At 40.0% G+C, this 16555-nt stretch overlaps 1 protein-coding gene across 27 annotated transcripts in view; it reads right to left on the bottom strand.

Moving 5' to 3' along the window:
* The window catches only part of GAB1 (GRB2 associated binding protein 1), a 118538-nt gene that overhangs the window by 49517 nt on the left and 52466 nt on the right, over positions 1-16555 (bottom strand). The window contains exon 1 of one of the 27 annotated variants that reach the window (XM_070258045.1): positions 611-845. The exons of the other annotated variants lie outside the window; for them this stretch is intronic. Within the exon in view, the coding sequence (XP_070114146.1) occupies positions 611-703 (93 nt within the window). The 5' untranslated portion in view covers positions 704-845. Of the gene's footprint in view, positions 1-610; positions 846-16555 lie in introns of those variants that run through there. 27 annotated transcript variants of the gene reach the window in all.

Here is a 16555-nt window from a genome sequence, read left to right on the forward strand (position 1 = left end):
TGAAACAATTTCATGATAGCAAAACTGATAAAAAAAATCAAGTTTAACTTGGAAATACTACAGTAGCTGGGGGGAAAATTCTGGGAATTTTAAACTATTAATTAATAGTGTATAATTTACTTGTTGAAATCATTGCTAAACTGATGCCTACCTCAGAGCCCTGGCATTGATCCCACATAAAACAAACAAAAAGAGCAACAACAAAAACTCCTCAGTATTTAATATACACAACGTCGTTCTTACACCTTTTCTGGGTTATAGACCTCTTTGAGAATCTGACAAAAGCACCTTTTCTTAGAAAAAGGCACATAAATAATACTATATACAGTTTCAGGGGTTCACAGTTTTCCTGTGGCATCTGTTAAGAACACTTGAAATAGGACTACACTTTAATACTTCTTACTACAAAGAACAGTTTGGTATGAGACCTTGGACCCCAACCAGGGTCCACAGGAAAGTAGGTCACCCGACGGCATTAACTCTCAATACAGCACTGCGGGGCAGGTCGAGGATATTTTTACTTATAAACATGAGTTCATATCTCATCATATTTCCACCTGTCAGGCTGTGGGACACACTGTGACTCTGGGGGTTTTCACGGCGTCCTTACCCTGACTAGGAGGAGGCTGAAGAGAGGAAGAGCCTGGCTTGCAACATCCTGTGTGACTGGGCACGGAGGTCTGGGGGGACTGGAGAGCTGCATCTGTTCTGGGAAGACCACCTGCCTTGGGTTTCATCTGACGTCACCCTTTTCTTTCCACCGTGTGCAATAAGAGTCAGTGAGTTCATATTAGGGTGTGATCAGAGGAAAACGGGGCAGGAAGTCCACTCCATCTTTTGGAATCAGCTTTGGCCTGCCTCTGGCCTAGACAAAAGGGAGCTGGAGTCATATGCCATCTGGCCAGTTAGAGATTCAGCAGGGGAGCCGCAGCTGGTGATGGAACAAGCACGTACCCAGCTCTGTCTTCTGCATTTCTCCCTGAGAACCTATGGAGGCAGAGGCGGCATAAATGTCCAGGCAGCCTCCTACCAATCTAGCTGAAAACAGCAGAAGTGCAATAAAGAGCTATGAGCATTATCATCAGCTCTAATCACACCCAGAGTCATTAAGCCATTAATTCCACTTCTAGGAATCTCACCTAAGGAAAGAATGCAAAATGCAGCTAAGTACGTGGGCATCAAAATACTCCACATAAACAAGCAGATAGTTGAAACAATCTAAATCTTCAACAACAGGCAGAGTGAAGAACAGCCCAGTTTTAGAACTGCAAGTTCCACATCCTGGGAAACCCTTCAGGCCTGAGCAAACCAGGAAGGTTGGTGAGAGTAGGGAATTGAGTAAATGAATTACAATAAATCTCCATAAGGGAGTCTTACGTAGTCGTTAAAATGATGCTTTTGAATGGCATTTTTAAGATTTGTTTTTTACCCGTGTTGTGCAAAACTTCCAAAATATTGAGATCTTGGCAAGGAACTCATCTTCTCCATTTGGAGTAACTGGAATCTGGTGTGAAGGAATACTGGCAACACTTTCCTTTCTACCTTTTCTGGCTCCCCTGTCACCTGTGCCAGGTAGAGCCGACGACTCTGGGGTGTCCACAGCACCTCGTGCAAACTTCTAACAGAGTCCTCTTCTCTGGCATGTCTATCAGGCTTTGCACAGCTTCTTTTCTCCCCAAGACCCTGTCTTATTCCTCCTTAATCCAAGTACTTAGCATAGCGCACAGCACGCAAGGACTTGGCGGCTTAACAGGCATGTGTGATAACTGTTACTTGAACAAATGAACGAATGTTTCCTGGTGACCCTGATGACGCTCTCTCTGTTCTTCACTACCTTGCTTTTCACGTACATAAAGGATATGCCAAACCAATAGTGGGCCTCCTTTCTGCTGTAAGAGTGCAGCCATAAATCTTATCAAATCCCCACTCCACAGGGCTCAGTCAACAAAAAGTTAAACTAACTTAAGGAACAAGTCAATATGAAATCATGTTAATATGCTAATATTAGGAAGCTACAACTTCAGACAGTGCCCACAGTATTATGAGAACATCTACATATTTTAATTATAAGACATTATTTATGTTAGCACGCTTATTTCTATATATATAGTTATAGTCTCTCTCTCTCTCTCTCTCTCTTTATTCAACACTGTTGTGTGTGCATGTGTAGTGACATTCCAGTCTCTGAGGGTAGACTGTAATGTCATTAGAGAATAAGGGCAAAATGCCACGTGCTATGAAGTATAGTGTCAATGAACATGTTAACTGAAGAACAAGACGTGAGAACTTAAATACTGTTGTTTAAGTGGCAGGAAATTATCACATCTTAAAGTCACAAAATTTTCAAGCACAGATACAAATTCTAATTGCAGCTTTAGAGCAGTGCTGTCCAACAAAACTTTCGGCAATGGAGATGGCTGCACTGACCATCACAGTAGCCACCAGCCACACGTGGCCATAGCGAACATGAAAGATGGCTGGTGCAACTGAGGAACTGATTTCTTGGTTCATTTAATTTAATTTAGCCACATGTGGCTAGTAGCTATCCTATGGATAGTGCAGTTTTAAAGTCCATTTCTTTGACTTGAGAGAGAGGCAATAGCAATTGCTAAAGAGGCTGCCGCTCTAAATAATAAAACTCACAACAAATGGTTAAATTGTGCAGTGTTACCGTGAGCTGTTGTGCCTGAGATGCTAACAGTTATGTGACCCTATTTCCTGATTGTACTATGTTCCACAAACTTACTTTGTCCCACAAATGCATGTAACCTATGTTGTTATTTTTTTGAAAATAATACAGTTGCTTAAATAGATTTTAAAGAAACAGAACACCAACAACAATCAGGAATTTTAAAAAATTGATCTTCCATAAAACCAAAAAATTTCTGTTTCTTGCTCAGCTATCCAATCCAAAATAATTCGTTCTGGAATAGAGCTAGTGTTTTGAGTTTCCACCAAAACATACAAAAGCATTCTCATTTTCTTCTCTAAGTTCCTTATTGAACATTCGCAATTTATAATAAAGTAAAACCCTGATACATGGAGATTTGGATCACAGTTCAAAAACAACACTTCCACATTAAGAACCAGAGCAAAAGCAATGAAGTGTTACAAAAACAAACTTAAAATTTCCACAATTACATTTATATGCCAAAATATTGGTTATATATTATAAGCCAAAATAATGGTTAGTATAATTTTCTTCTAAACATAAAACTCAGTCTAACGCTTTCAGAACAAAAGATAGATGGCAATGAAAGGTTTCCGTAGAAAGACATACTTCCAAAGAGATAAAATATGCATTCTGGAGTCACTGACTGTAAAATACATTAAGTTTAAGGTGCAGGGACGAATAACCTCATCCAAAGAGGAGAATTAAGTACAAAGTGGAACACGATACAAAAATTACTCCACAGATAATGAAATCAAGATCTTTGATGCGAATGTGGAGGACCCAGCCCAAGTGCTGATGATGACGACCTCCCCACCCCATGACAGAGGGGGGGTGCCCCTTTTCATAAAACATGCTTTGCGGGGGGAGAGGACACTTTTTCATCCAGGTAACATGCAGATACTGATCTCATCATATAAGAAAAGCTGTTGATCATTTACCTCTTTTTGTTTTCAACAAATCCATGCTATCTTGCCCATTCTATGGTGTGTCAGCCCTAAAATGAGCCCAGCTTTCTTTTTCCTGTCAACTTTCCATCTCCCTCTACACCACCCAAGGCTCATAACCTTTGACCAACAGGAAGTAGATACAATGGACTGAAAATAACAGCGACTGTAAGGATTTGTGTATGCATGATTTAATGCTTGAGGACTAGGAGAGAGGGTTGGGGGAAAGAGAAAATGACTAGCTATTTCTGCCAGAGGAGTAACAGTGGCATTTAGCAGGACCCAACTCATCTTGAACTCCAAGCAAAACTGTTACCCAAGTTATATAGTTCATAAAAGCTAAAAAAAAATATGCACAGTATGCATAATAATACATATATTGATATACCACAAGCAGTTGACACAAGATAACTCATACACTTAGCTACCTTAAACGTGTTAGTAACCCTGTGAGACAATCAGGGTTATTCACAAAGTGCTGGCATCTGAGGTAAGATGACAACTGACTGCATCTGACTTGCCAACTTGGAAGTTCACTAAAGTCTGCAAAAGCTAAAAATAACCAGACAAACATGTTTACAGCATTTTAAAAATACAGGATCCACACACTGTCTTCTAAATATAAACCTTGAGTGTGGAGTACAGGGATTGGCTTAGGGTTTTCAGACGTCATCAGGACATCCCACACTTCACCACAGCAATTCACATTTCAGTATTTTACTTTAAATATACAATTGGTGGTATTTAACTAGAGTGAAGGAGGAGTGTGTTTGGAACAGGGAAGACAAGCAGGAAAGGAAAGGATGGTACCTCTTCTGCCATTTAGGGCTTCAGAATACCACAAAGCCCCGAACTCTTTGTGGTGGGACCTGACCTTCTTGAAATTCTGAAAGCGACATCCTGCCTGGATTTTTCCACTCCACACATCCACTCTCCAATTCAGCAGTCCCTTCCCCCTTCCTCATTCCTAAATCTATAGATGCTGCTGCAATAGATAAATGGAGACAGGAAGCCAAGCGGAACACACACATATATGCAAAAGTCTCTACATCCCAACTGGTCCATGAGTGTCTGAATTTTGAAGACAACAATTCTAACTCTTTTTCTGTTCTTGAAAACTGAGACAAGTCTAAGTCAAGCACAGGGAAAATTTTCCAACTCAAAACCATAATGCTTATATCAGTTGGGACTGCCTGGGGTGGCTGTAGTAAGACTATTAAGGAATTCAAAGGGGTTATTTTATTAGGGGAAATAAAATGTCTATTTGGTCTCTATAAGTTATTTATATATTTGGTCTCTATAAGTTATTTATTTTTTGATATTAATTTTTGGATAGGATTGCTTTAAATTTTATCCTCTGCCTTTAATTCTAAGAAATTTTAAAAACTTAACAGCTATTAAAAAAAATGAGAAAAAAACCTGCAGCAACAGATTTAGCCCTATACTTGTATGCCATAAACTTCAAATGTCTGTGCCTTTTTTTTTTTTTTTTTTTAAAGATTTTATTTTTTCCTTTTTCTCCCCAAAGCCCCCTGGTACATAGTTGTGTATTCTTCGTTGTGGGTTCCTCTAGTTGTGGCATGTGGGACGCTGCCTCAGCGTGGTCTGACGAGCAGTGCCATGTCCGCGCCCAGGATTCGAACTGTCGAAACACTGGGTCGCCTGCAGCGGAGCGCGCGAACTTAACCACTCGGCCACGGGGCCAGCCCCCAAATGTCTGTGCCTTTTAATTCAAAGTACTGTGGTGGAATCTACCTTTCTGGAGGTTATCCAATATAATTAAAGTGTTCTCCAGAATAAAATCACCTAAGGCATATGGGCATTTTCTTAACAAATTTATTTATGTATTTATTTATTTATTTTGAGGAAGATTGGCCCTGAGCTAACATCCGTGCCCATCTTCCTCTACTTTATATGTGAGACACTTGCCACAGCATGGCCTGACAAGCAGCCCACAGGTCTGCACCCAGGATCCAAACTGACAAACCCCAGGCCGCCGAAGCAGAGTGCAAGAACTTAACTGCTATGCCACCGGCCAGCCCCAACAAATTTATTTTTAATACACTACTAGCGACGACAAATTCAACTGAAAAACTGAAAAAAAATAATATATAATCCCACCATGAAAAAATATTTCTTCCATATTTTCCTCTAATTTTTATTCATATACATATTTTTAAGCAGTTAATTTTTTAAATGAAGATGAATGTATCTTTGGTTTCATGAGCTACATTTCTAATTTTCTGAGGTTTAAAATCCTCAGGTTTAAAATTTTAATTCACTAATATTTCACTTATTGTGACTTTTTCCAAGTCTTGCTTACCATGCTGCAACTATGCAAATGAAGATGAAGCCCTCACTGTAATGCTTTCTGAAACCCAATAAAAAGAATACATTTAGGGGCCGGCCTAAAGTGGTTAAGTTTGCATGCTCCGCTTCGACAGCCCAAGGCTTCACCAGGGTTTCGCCAGTTCGGATCCTGGGCGCAGACATGGCACTGCTCGTTAAGCCATGCTAAGGAGGCATCCCACATGCCACAACTAGAAGGACCCAACTAAAAATATACAACTATGTTCCGGGGGGCTTTGGGGAGAAAAAGGAAAAAAAAAAATCTTTAAAAAAACCCAGAACACATTTAATGATTGTAAAAACAAGACATTTATTTACCATGGTCTTTCTTACTTAGCATGCATTCGAGATGCGTTCTAGCAATTAATCTATTTAATTATAACTCAAAGAATGTCCTGTTAAGCCTTGTCCAATTTGGTACAGTATGCAGTCAAAGCTCTAAACAAATAATGAGGGAAACAAATATGTATGACCCTATCAGACAGAAATGCTATCACTTAGTTTACCAACAACTGCAGTCTCACGCTGTGTAGAATGATTTAGCAAATCTAATAGATGAAAAGTTTACTCCAGAAAAAGATCTTCTGATACTTCACCTTATGTTAGGCATTGTAACCCGAAGACATTCTCAGAAGAAATCTCTCATTCTTGGCCATTTATATGTTTATACCTTAAAAATTCAAAGATTAGGCAATCTACTTATAGATTATCTACAATGAACAAAGGATAGTTTGTTCTAAAAACAGAGGGGAACTCGAGGAGAAATAAAATATCCCTAATTAAATTTAACTACACATTAAAAAAGAAATAAAAAAAGCACTACGCTGTATTTTGTTGAATAATTGATGATGAAAAGGCAAAGCAATGAGATTTTCACTTAAAGATTAAGATTATGTAACCCTAAATTGGCTGAAGTAAATGACTTTTTCGTAACTAGATCCAATTCTTGGTGAAGCAAAGACAGGAAGAATAAAAAAACACATCTTTAGCTAGCGTCCTAGACATGGCACAGACTAAGAGGAGGAACTTGTTCCCTCATTTATCACTCAAGTCCCCACACCAACCCCATATGGCATTCTAATCTTTATGAGCAGTTTAAAAAGAATAATCAGAAATAAAAACTATCCAGCACTGTGGCCATCAAGGATCCCTTCTGGTTCCTCTCAGCCAGTCCTTTCACCAATGGCTTAGAGGGAACCATAGCTAATCATTCATTTATACTCAGTTTTCTAGGCTCTTTCTCTTCACGGTTCTGTTCTCAAAACTTAACACACACGATGCCTGACACGCAACACCTGACAAAAAGCAGGGACTCAGCAAGTGGTGACTGATCGAATGAATGAATGAATGAGAGCCCCGATGAACAGTGTAAGGTAAGCCCTAGAAGGAGCATTACAGTCATCCATAAACAATTATTAAGTTTTCATTATGAAGTGGTTTGATCGTGGCAACAAGCCAGAAAAACGAAAAGACATACTATGACAATGAATTAATTGAAAAATTACCATTAAATTTGTCTAAATAAGCTTACACTTTAAATGTAGAAATAAGCATACTAAAAACCACTTTAGGTGCTATTATATGAAATACAACTAAATGGAAAAAGTTTCCCCCAAGATATGCGGAAGGAACAAGAAACAGGGCATAAAGTTACAGTGAATGCAATGCATTGATATGGGTTTCCTTTATTCTCCATTCTTTTGTCTGCCCCCTAGTGGAGTCCTTAAGAGCAGAGAAAACATAAAAACAGGCAGGCACTACAAAAATCAGGAAAAACAGGGGACCACGGCCCAGTGGCCCGGTGGCATAGTGGTTAAGTTTGCACGCTTCCACTTCAGTGGCCGGGGTTTCTCGGGTTCAGACCCTGGCATGGACCTACACACCTCTCATCAAGCCATGATGTGGTGGTGGCGTCCCACGTAGAAAACAGAGGAAGATTGGCACAGATGTTAGCTCAGGGATAAATCTTCCTCAAACAAAAAGAGGAGGATTGGCAAGAGATGTTAGCTCAGGGATAATATTCCTCAAAAAAAAAAAAAAACCACCACCAACAACAACAACAAAAAAATCAAGAAAAACAAACAAAAACAGAACAGAACAAAAACCACAAAGCACAGGGGCTGGCCCCATGGCCGAGTGGTTAAGTTCGCGCGCTCCGCTGCAGGTGGCCCAGTGTTTCGTTGGTTTGAGTCCTGGGCGTGGACATGGCACTGCTCGCTGGGCCGCGCTGGGGCAGCGTCCCACATGCCACAACTAGAAGGACCCACAACGAAGAATATACAACTATGTACCAGGGGGCTTTGGGGAGAAAAACGAAAAAAATAAAATCTTTAAAAAAAAAAAAAACCACAAAGCACAAAGAGCTTACTTTGGACTTCTAGAAATCAGTCACTCAAGAATAGAAAGTTAATTTATGAATTCCTATTAAACAGTTTTTTCCCCCACAAACAAAACTTTCCTATCAACTTTGGAGGTTCACTATTTCCTTGTGCACCTTTGGACTTTTGCTCATTGCCTTTTAAGGAAAAGTCTGCATCTCTAAATTGCATCTAGGTAGTATATGGCTTTCCCGATATTTAAGAAGACAATTTACTGACTGCTAGTTTCTAAGCTGACATGGTCTGGCCACTTTATTTTTGGTTTTCAGGTGTCTTCGACATGAATAGCTAACACAAATCATTTCCATGAAGAAGATTCTGGAAATCTATGGATTCATTTCCACAGTACATCAAGTCAAGGAACAGGTAAAGCGAAACGGAGACGCTGGTTCAGTGATGGCAGGCGTGGTTGAGTGACTCCTTTCGGAAAGCACGCTTATCTCCATGGGGATCTTTCTGTCTAGAAGGGGTGTGGGATTTGTCTATGATCTCATCATCAGCAACAGCCGACTCGCCTCTAAATCAGCTGCCCATTTTATACCAGTTTCGCACTAACATGTACAGTTCTGTTAAGTACGGAGATGACAGACACTGCTAGTGACTTATGTAAACAACCAATCACGTGACACCCTCTCCCCTTGTGACTGGTGACACATTTGCAAGACAGCCAGCCAGGGTTATACAAACTCTACTCACTGAACAAAAACATCAGAAAATGATCCCTGAAGGGGAAATACAAGCATTAGACATAGTTTCTGGGCATCAGTGATCCAGTGGTTCCATTTCTGAACTTCTAGAGCAGTCAGAATGCATAATAACTCAGATTGTTGTAAACGAAATCATTTCTAGAGAGGCGATTCTAGATATTCTCCCATATTTAAATACTTGAATATATAAAACTCCTCCTGTAGTGGTAGGAATTTTGTTCCTCAGAACTGTATAAAAATCAAATGAGAGAATCCATACAAAAAACTTGCTGAGATGAATAAAGGTACTAAAATAAACAGCTGACTTCATTACCTTTTTTTTTTTAAGATTGGCACCTGGGCTAACATCTGTTGCCAATCTTCTTTTTTCTTCTTCTTCCCAAAGCCCCCCAGTACATAGTTGTATATCCTAGTTGCAGGTCCTTCTAGTTGTGGCATGTGGGATGCCGCCTCAGCCTGGATTAACGAGTGGTGCCATGTCCGCATGCAGGATCCCAAACGGCGAAACCCTGGGCCGCGGAAGCAGAGCCCACAAACTTAACCACTCGGCCACAGGCTGGCCCCTTAATTGCCATTTTTAACACCCTTTGTAGAAGTGCATTAGTACGATAATTCTGGCAGGTTCTAAAAGCAGTTAGCTCCCAGAGATTTATGACTACATCTTACATGCATCTTACTCACCAGCTTTTTCATGGAGGAAACAGAGCAGCCTAAATCAGGGGAGACGAAGTGTTAAAGGTTTATTTTAACAAGCAAATGCTCAGGATATAGAACATAAGACCAATTTTTCTGTCCTTAGATGGTTGTGAATGCTATGAAGGGTGGGAGGGATGAGGAGACAGCTGACACCCATCTTCCTCTTCATTTATCTTTTCCCTTTGGACAAAACCCTTAGCAACAGGAAGTATCAAGGAAGACAGAATGAAACTCCTATGCTTGTAATGCTTTTCCCAATTTCTCTGTTGTCGTTCAGATCTCTACTAGAAAAGCAAGAAAAGGCAGATTTTAACCTGGGACCTCAAAGGATTTATTCCAATCATCAAGGTTCATATGTCAGGAAGACGGAAGGTGGGGGGAATTTCCCCTAGCTCTCTATATTTGGATATGGATCCTTGGGTTAACTTTTAAGTCTTGTGTGTTTCACTGCCAAATTATTTATAGAGGGTAAAAGCAGCTCAAATAATTGACTTTCTTAAAATTTACTATATTTAGACAATGATATCACTACTAAGTTTTAAATACACTAACTTCATGACATAATCCTTAAAGCATGCTTATACATCTAATTTAATGTTCTGGAGGCTGTTCAAATTATTCATTAAAATGAGTAACAAAGGAACAAAACAATGAAGAGGCAGCTGTTCCATTTGTGTATCTGATTTTCAGCATGTAGCGTATTCATAGTTAAACAGAGCGAAACAGGCTACTCAAGAAAGAACTGTCTCCATTCCTAAATAAATCAAACATATTTTAAAAATTAGTGCAGTATCATTATTAAAGACAAGTTTATACAAGCAACACTAACTTTTTTGTTGTGTTATGAAATTAAACTTACAGCATTAATCACCAATTGTAATCATATTTTATTACGGTTTTTGCTGGTTTCTTTAGCATCTCATCTAGGTACACTATAAGCAATTTCAGGGCAGAGACCCTGAGTCACTCCTGTCCACCAAGCTCCTAGCATATTACGTGGAATAAGAGATGCTGAAAAAAAGTATTTATGTTAAAAGGCCCTATTAAATTCATACATGCAGGAGGTTAAAACATCAAACTGTACAGAAGAACCTATAGGCAACACAATAATCCCCACCCAAGGCATCCTCGCCCCCAGCTCTACTCTAAAGAGAAGCATGTCCTGGTTTTGGCTGGGCTTGTATGTAGGTAGCCCCTGGTTGTTCTTGGTTTACCCCTCCCCTGCCCTTTGCCTCATCCCCTCCCATTCTCTGCCTCTCCCTCTGGGGCGGGGTGAGTATTTATTTCCCTCTCTCCTGCCTTTAATTCCCCGTTTCCAGTGGTGACTGCCTAGCTTCTGACCACAGTGGCCCTGAGTGGCCGCTCCTCCTTCCTCCACTGCTCCAGGGCTCAGTGATCTTGTGCATACTTACTATTTCCTCCTCTGTCCGTCCAGCCCTAAGAGTGTAAGGACCCTCCTCTAAACTCAGCCCACAGCACCTAAACAGTCCCTTCATTAAAGTCTGCATTTCTTAACAGCACACTAAACGAGACACCTCACATTTCCAAATACTATGCTTACGTATGACATCACTTTTAGATATTATCTATTGAAGTCCAGGCTTGACAGTCAGCTCACTTTCCGCCTGCTTCTTCGCTCTTTCCTCCCAATGTAGTGATACCACCAGTTGCAGTCCCTCAACCAGAGGGACTTCAAGCCACATACTTAAGCCACTGTTTCAATTCATCAGTCATAGAGCATAACTTTCTTGGAGTAATTAGTTTCCATCCTCTCCCTCCATCTTCCCTCACCCCCTTCCACTGCCTAATTTTTATCTGCTGTACATATATACTTTCACACTGTCAAAGCGGATAACATTTACATTCTGTCCTATAACCACCTCAATTTTCTTTGCTTTTTTACTCTAAAGATTGAGTCTAAGAGTTTAAAATAATAAAGGGCATTTACACTATGCATGACCATGGGTGTGTTGTTCCCCACACTCCCAAGTAGGGGCTAGGAATGCACTGGCCTCTCTACTTGTCCAGTTGTCAGTACCACTATCCCCATGTCACCCAATGGAGAATGCCCCTAGGGTCAAGGTCTAATGGATTCTGTTTTTCACTTCACAACTACCCTTTATCAGATCTTCAACTTTTTCCAAGCCTCCCACTATAATTCCTATTTTATCAATCCTCTGGCCTTTCCTAGGTCCACTCTGCTGGAATCCTCCCGCCACATCCTTCTCCTTCACCAGGAATGGGTGCTGATAGGCCTGGTTCTGGCTGTCATCCTGCAATTTGCTACATTGCTTTCCTGGGGTGGGTCCACCAACCCAGCAAGACATGCCTTCCTCTTTCTTGGTTTATTCTTCATTTTGTTACATCCAAATCCTAAGAAAGAGTATATGGGAGGCACACTTTAAAAGAGATAGCATAGCATAGCATAGTGGTTAATAATGTTTTATAAGTCACTTTTTTGAAAGAATACAGTTTTTAAAAATTAGTATTTATTATGTTATTCTCTTAGAATGAAGGGTATGCTATTATTTTCAAAGCCCTCTGAAGCATTTTGGGGGCTTGAGAGTTGCAACTAAAGGCCTTAACTACCTGAGTCACATGCAGCTAACAATCTTATCTTTCACCATTTAAGTTACAATAATATTAATCCCCGAAAACATAAATTTCACGTTCAATTTCCCTTTTATGTACTCAATTGTATATTCGTTCAACAGAATTCATTCAAAACTTAAACTATTCTTCTTAGCACAAAAACATCTAAACTCACTTCAACTGGCAACCTATATGCATCTGGTGCATTTCTTTATTTGTTCTACTTGCCTTTTTTTTTTTTTTTGAGGAAGATTAGCCCTGAGTTCACTGGTGCCAATCAGTGATTTCCACTGAAATCAGTGGAAATAATGAGTAACTATATATTTAATGTATTCATTCATTCACATCCAAAAATATTTCTTGAGCACCTACATGTGCCACTGTTCTGGCCGCTGGATGAACAGTAGTTCCAGAAGCAAAACTTCACCTACTTTCAGTGAACTTATAGTAGAAAAAGACCAATGCAAGTAAACAAGCAGGATTGATTTTCAAATTCTGTATTAGCTATGAAGGAAAACTCAAGTTGATCTGGAAGTCCGAACTTTGCCTAAACAATCCAAAAGGTGTGGGGACTTGTTATAACACCCTCTTACAAGGTATTTGAGTACACTAAGCGAGCGCTATTCTTAACACAGTCCCCTAGGCAGTGACAATTATCAAGCTCTTAGGATCAGATCCTGGGCTGCAGGCTTGAAAGCTCTGCCATCTTGTCCTCTCAGAGGTCTCCATCGGCTAATCAGATGAGGTAATCAATGTGCTGCTTCACTGAGCAATCTCCATGCAAGGCCATTACTTCAGTGCCTTGACATCAAATACCAATCCTGGAACACTCATCTCTCTAGTCCAATAGCCATAAACAGAATAAGCAACTCGAGCAGAAGAGAAGGAAAAAGAGAGAATGAATTCCACTGTTAAATTTTTTTGTTTGTTTGAACATTTTCTACATTTTGTAAATAACTAAGCTTGTTCTTCCCCTACTTAAAAAGGCAAATGGAGGGGGTGGCACAGTGGTTAAGCGCGCACGTTCTCCTTCGGCGGACGGGGGTTCGCTGGTTCGGATCCCTGGCGCAGACATGGCAAGCCATGCTATGGTAGGCATCCCACGTATAAAGTAGAGGAAGATGGGCATGGATGTGAGCTTAGGGCCAGTCTTCCTCAGCAAAAAGAGGAGGACTGGCACCAGTGAACTCAGGGCTAATCTTCCTCAAAAAAAAAAAAGGCAAGTGGAGCAAATAAAGAGGTCTTAGAGAAGAGGAAGAACGGTATATAGCTATCCAGCAAATATTTTATGATGATGATGATGCTGAAGGCAAGTGGCTAAAGATAATAAAATCACTTGGCCTAAAAAATAAATATACAAAATATGATGATTTTGTATATATGTGTGGCAGGTTGTCTGAGAGAACACACCTTACATAATGCGTGTTCAGTAAACATTACTTGATGCTGAAAACTGATTTCTGCAATGGAAAATAATCAAACAAAAGGAGATACCCTTTCCTTCAAATGGGAGCCATTAAATTGGACAGACAGAATAACCGAGGTGGGCTCTCAAGGGAAGGAGGGACGTTAACACCGGACATCCAGGGCAAACCTCTAGCCTCCTTTTGGATCTAAATCTTTCTCCTCTTCTGCTGCCTACCTTTCTTATTCTTGTTTCTTCTTCTTTCTCTAACCATTATCCCCTCTTCTCTATCACTAATTTCCACTTTATTTCTTCTTACGTGTGTAATAAGTACATCAAAGAATTTGTATTTGTGTTAAGTGTCACATTTAATGTCCTTTTTTTTTTTTAAAGACTGGCACCTGAGCTAACAACTGTTGCCAATCTTTTTTTTTTTCCTCCCCAGATTCCCCCAGTACCTCGTTGTATATTTTAGTTGTGGGTCCTTCTAGTTGTGGCATGTCGGACACCACCTCAGCATGGCCTGACGAGCGGTGCCATGTCCTGCACCCAGGATCCAAACCGGTGAAACCCTGGACCACCAAAGCGGAGCACTCAAACTTAACCACTCACCATGGGGCCGGCTCCCTAATGTCCTTTTCTTAACTTAAAAAGCAGGTGTCCTTATTATTTCCTTTTATGTTTCAAGCATTTTTTTTACACTCGAGTATGGGTCATCTTTACTCTTCTTTTTTCAGTAAAGCAGGCACTATTAAAAAGAAAACAGGCCTTCATTCTGGATGCAGAAAATAGATAAGGGGCTTTGATAATTTGGACATTCACCAGTTGAAAGCAAGGACTAGTTTAGAGGATCTCTAACGACTTTTTCTACCACAATAATAATAATCATTAACATTTACTGAGTACTCACTAAGTACCAGGCATTGTTGTAAGCACTTTATACATTAACGCAGGCCTCACCACGGAAGCTGAGGTAGGCACTATAATTATTCCGGTTTATAGATGAGAAAAGTCACACAGAGATTAACTTGCCCAAGGTCACACTGGAAGTGGTAAGGCCAGGACCAGAACCAACGCAGCCCGGCCCCAGAGCCCATGCCCTTAACTTCACATTCTACTAGCTGTCTATGACAGGGGGCAGCAAACGTTTTTGGAAACAGCCAGAGAGTAAACATTTAAGGCCTTGCAGGCTACATATGGTCTCTGTCTCATATCCTTTTTTTTTAAAAAAAACAATCTTTTAAAAATGTAAAGAAACTTCTAGACCCAATCAGGCCTACAGGCTGTAGTTTGCCAACCCATGGATTATGATTTTGTCATTTCATATGAGCCAGTCCACTTTTTTTCAGTTAGACAAATTCAGACAGAAGCAAAAGCAAAAGATTCCAGACAGGTAAGTTTACAACCTGTAGTCCACGAATGCCCAAGAGCTATCAATCGTGGGGTGCCACTGAAACAATGAAAGAAAAGAAAATGCAAACATCAAAATCAAAGAATTGTAGGTGGTTTGTAGACACTCTCAAGGACATATAGGTTACAGATATGAACCAGGTTCAAATTATCACTAATGGGAACTAACAAAAACCTAAAATCTGGGGCCAGCCAGGGGGCGCAGCAGTTAAGTCCGCACGTTCCACTTCTCGGCAGCCCGGCGTTCGCCGGGTCGGATCCCAGGGGGGGACATGGCACCGCTCATCAAGCCATGCTGTGGTAGGCGTCCCACATATAAAGTAGTGGAGGATTGGCAGTAGTTAGCTCAGGCTTATCGTCCTCAAAAAACCCTAAAATCTAAGAGAGGTTCAACAACCTAGTATTTCACAAGTAGAAAACTCTGGATATTCATCTTCCTTACTTTCTCCGTTGGACAGAACTACTATTATAATCTGTTAACTGACATCCAATAGCAGCATCTGCATTTTAAAGAAATGTTTTCTTTTTCAGACTCCGTCATCAACAGTAATCCATTCTTGCATTATCACGCTCAGTGTCAAAAACTAAAAAAGAGTAGTAATTAACTACTAGCTCAAGACCCCTGAAGAATTTGGAAATCCTAAGAATATGAACTTCATCAATCAGTACTCCTCCTGGTCCTCTGGTGAGGGCCTACTCACATTAACACGTCACCACCACTTTCCAGTCCCTTAAGATTTCAGCATTTTTGAAATGTTTTTGTAGGCTCCACATATTTTACCACAACTTAATATTCTTTTAAAAATCAAAAGCTATATTTCAATGATGCAGCGGTCATTTTGATAAACGCAATCAGAAAGTACAAATTTAAGCACTTTATTTTGGCTTTCAACTCTGCCAAGTCAAACGGCTCAATCTACATCTTCCACCTCTCAGACAATTTACTCCTTAGAGGTAAACATTTCGATAAAATTTAGTTCAGAATATTTACTGTTAGTTATTTTTGATGTTTTGGTAGGGGAAAAGTAAAAACTGAGAAACACTCACTTCTATTTCCTTTCCTGTCAACTTTGGACCATCTGTTTAAAATAACAGTAGCTATTTTCAGCAGTTAGGCAATGCGTTACTTTTAAAAACAAAAATAGATGCCTCCTCTTTAAGATCACCCCATTATCAAACATCTGAGCATTACCTGCATATGGAAGAGACCCGTGTGTATTACTTGCCAAGCCTAAAATTATAGGAGATTTTTTGAAATACTATAGAGCATCTCAGGACATTATTTCATTCCTTCTAATTGTTTCTTAGCAATTGCTAGATACACAAGAATCAAATAACTCGAGGAGATAATTTTTGTAAGCATTTAAAAATATTTGCTGTAATACCAGATCTTTATCCCC

This window comes from Equus caballus, chromosome 2 (genome assembly GCF_041296265.1).
Source record: "Equus caballus isolate H_3958 breed thoroughbred chromosome 2, TB-T2T, whole genome shotgun sequence".
Taxonomy (NCBI): Eukaryota; Metazoa; Chordata; class Mammalia; order Perissodactyla; family Equidae; genus Equus; species Equus caballus.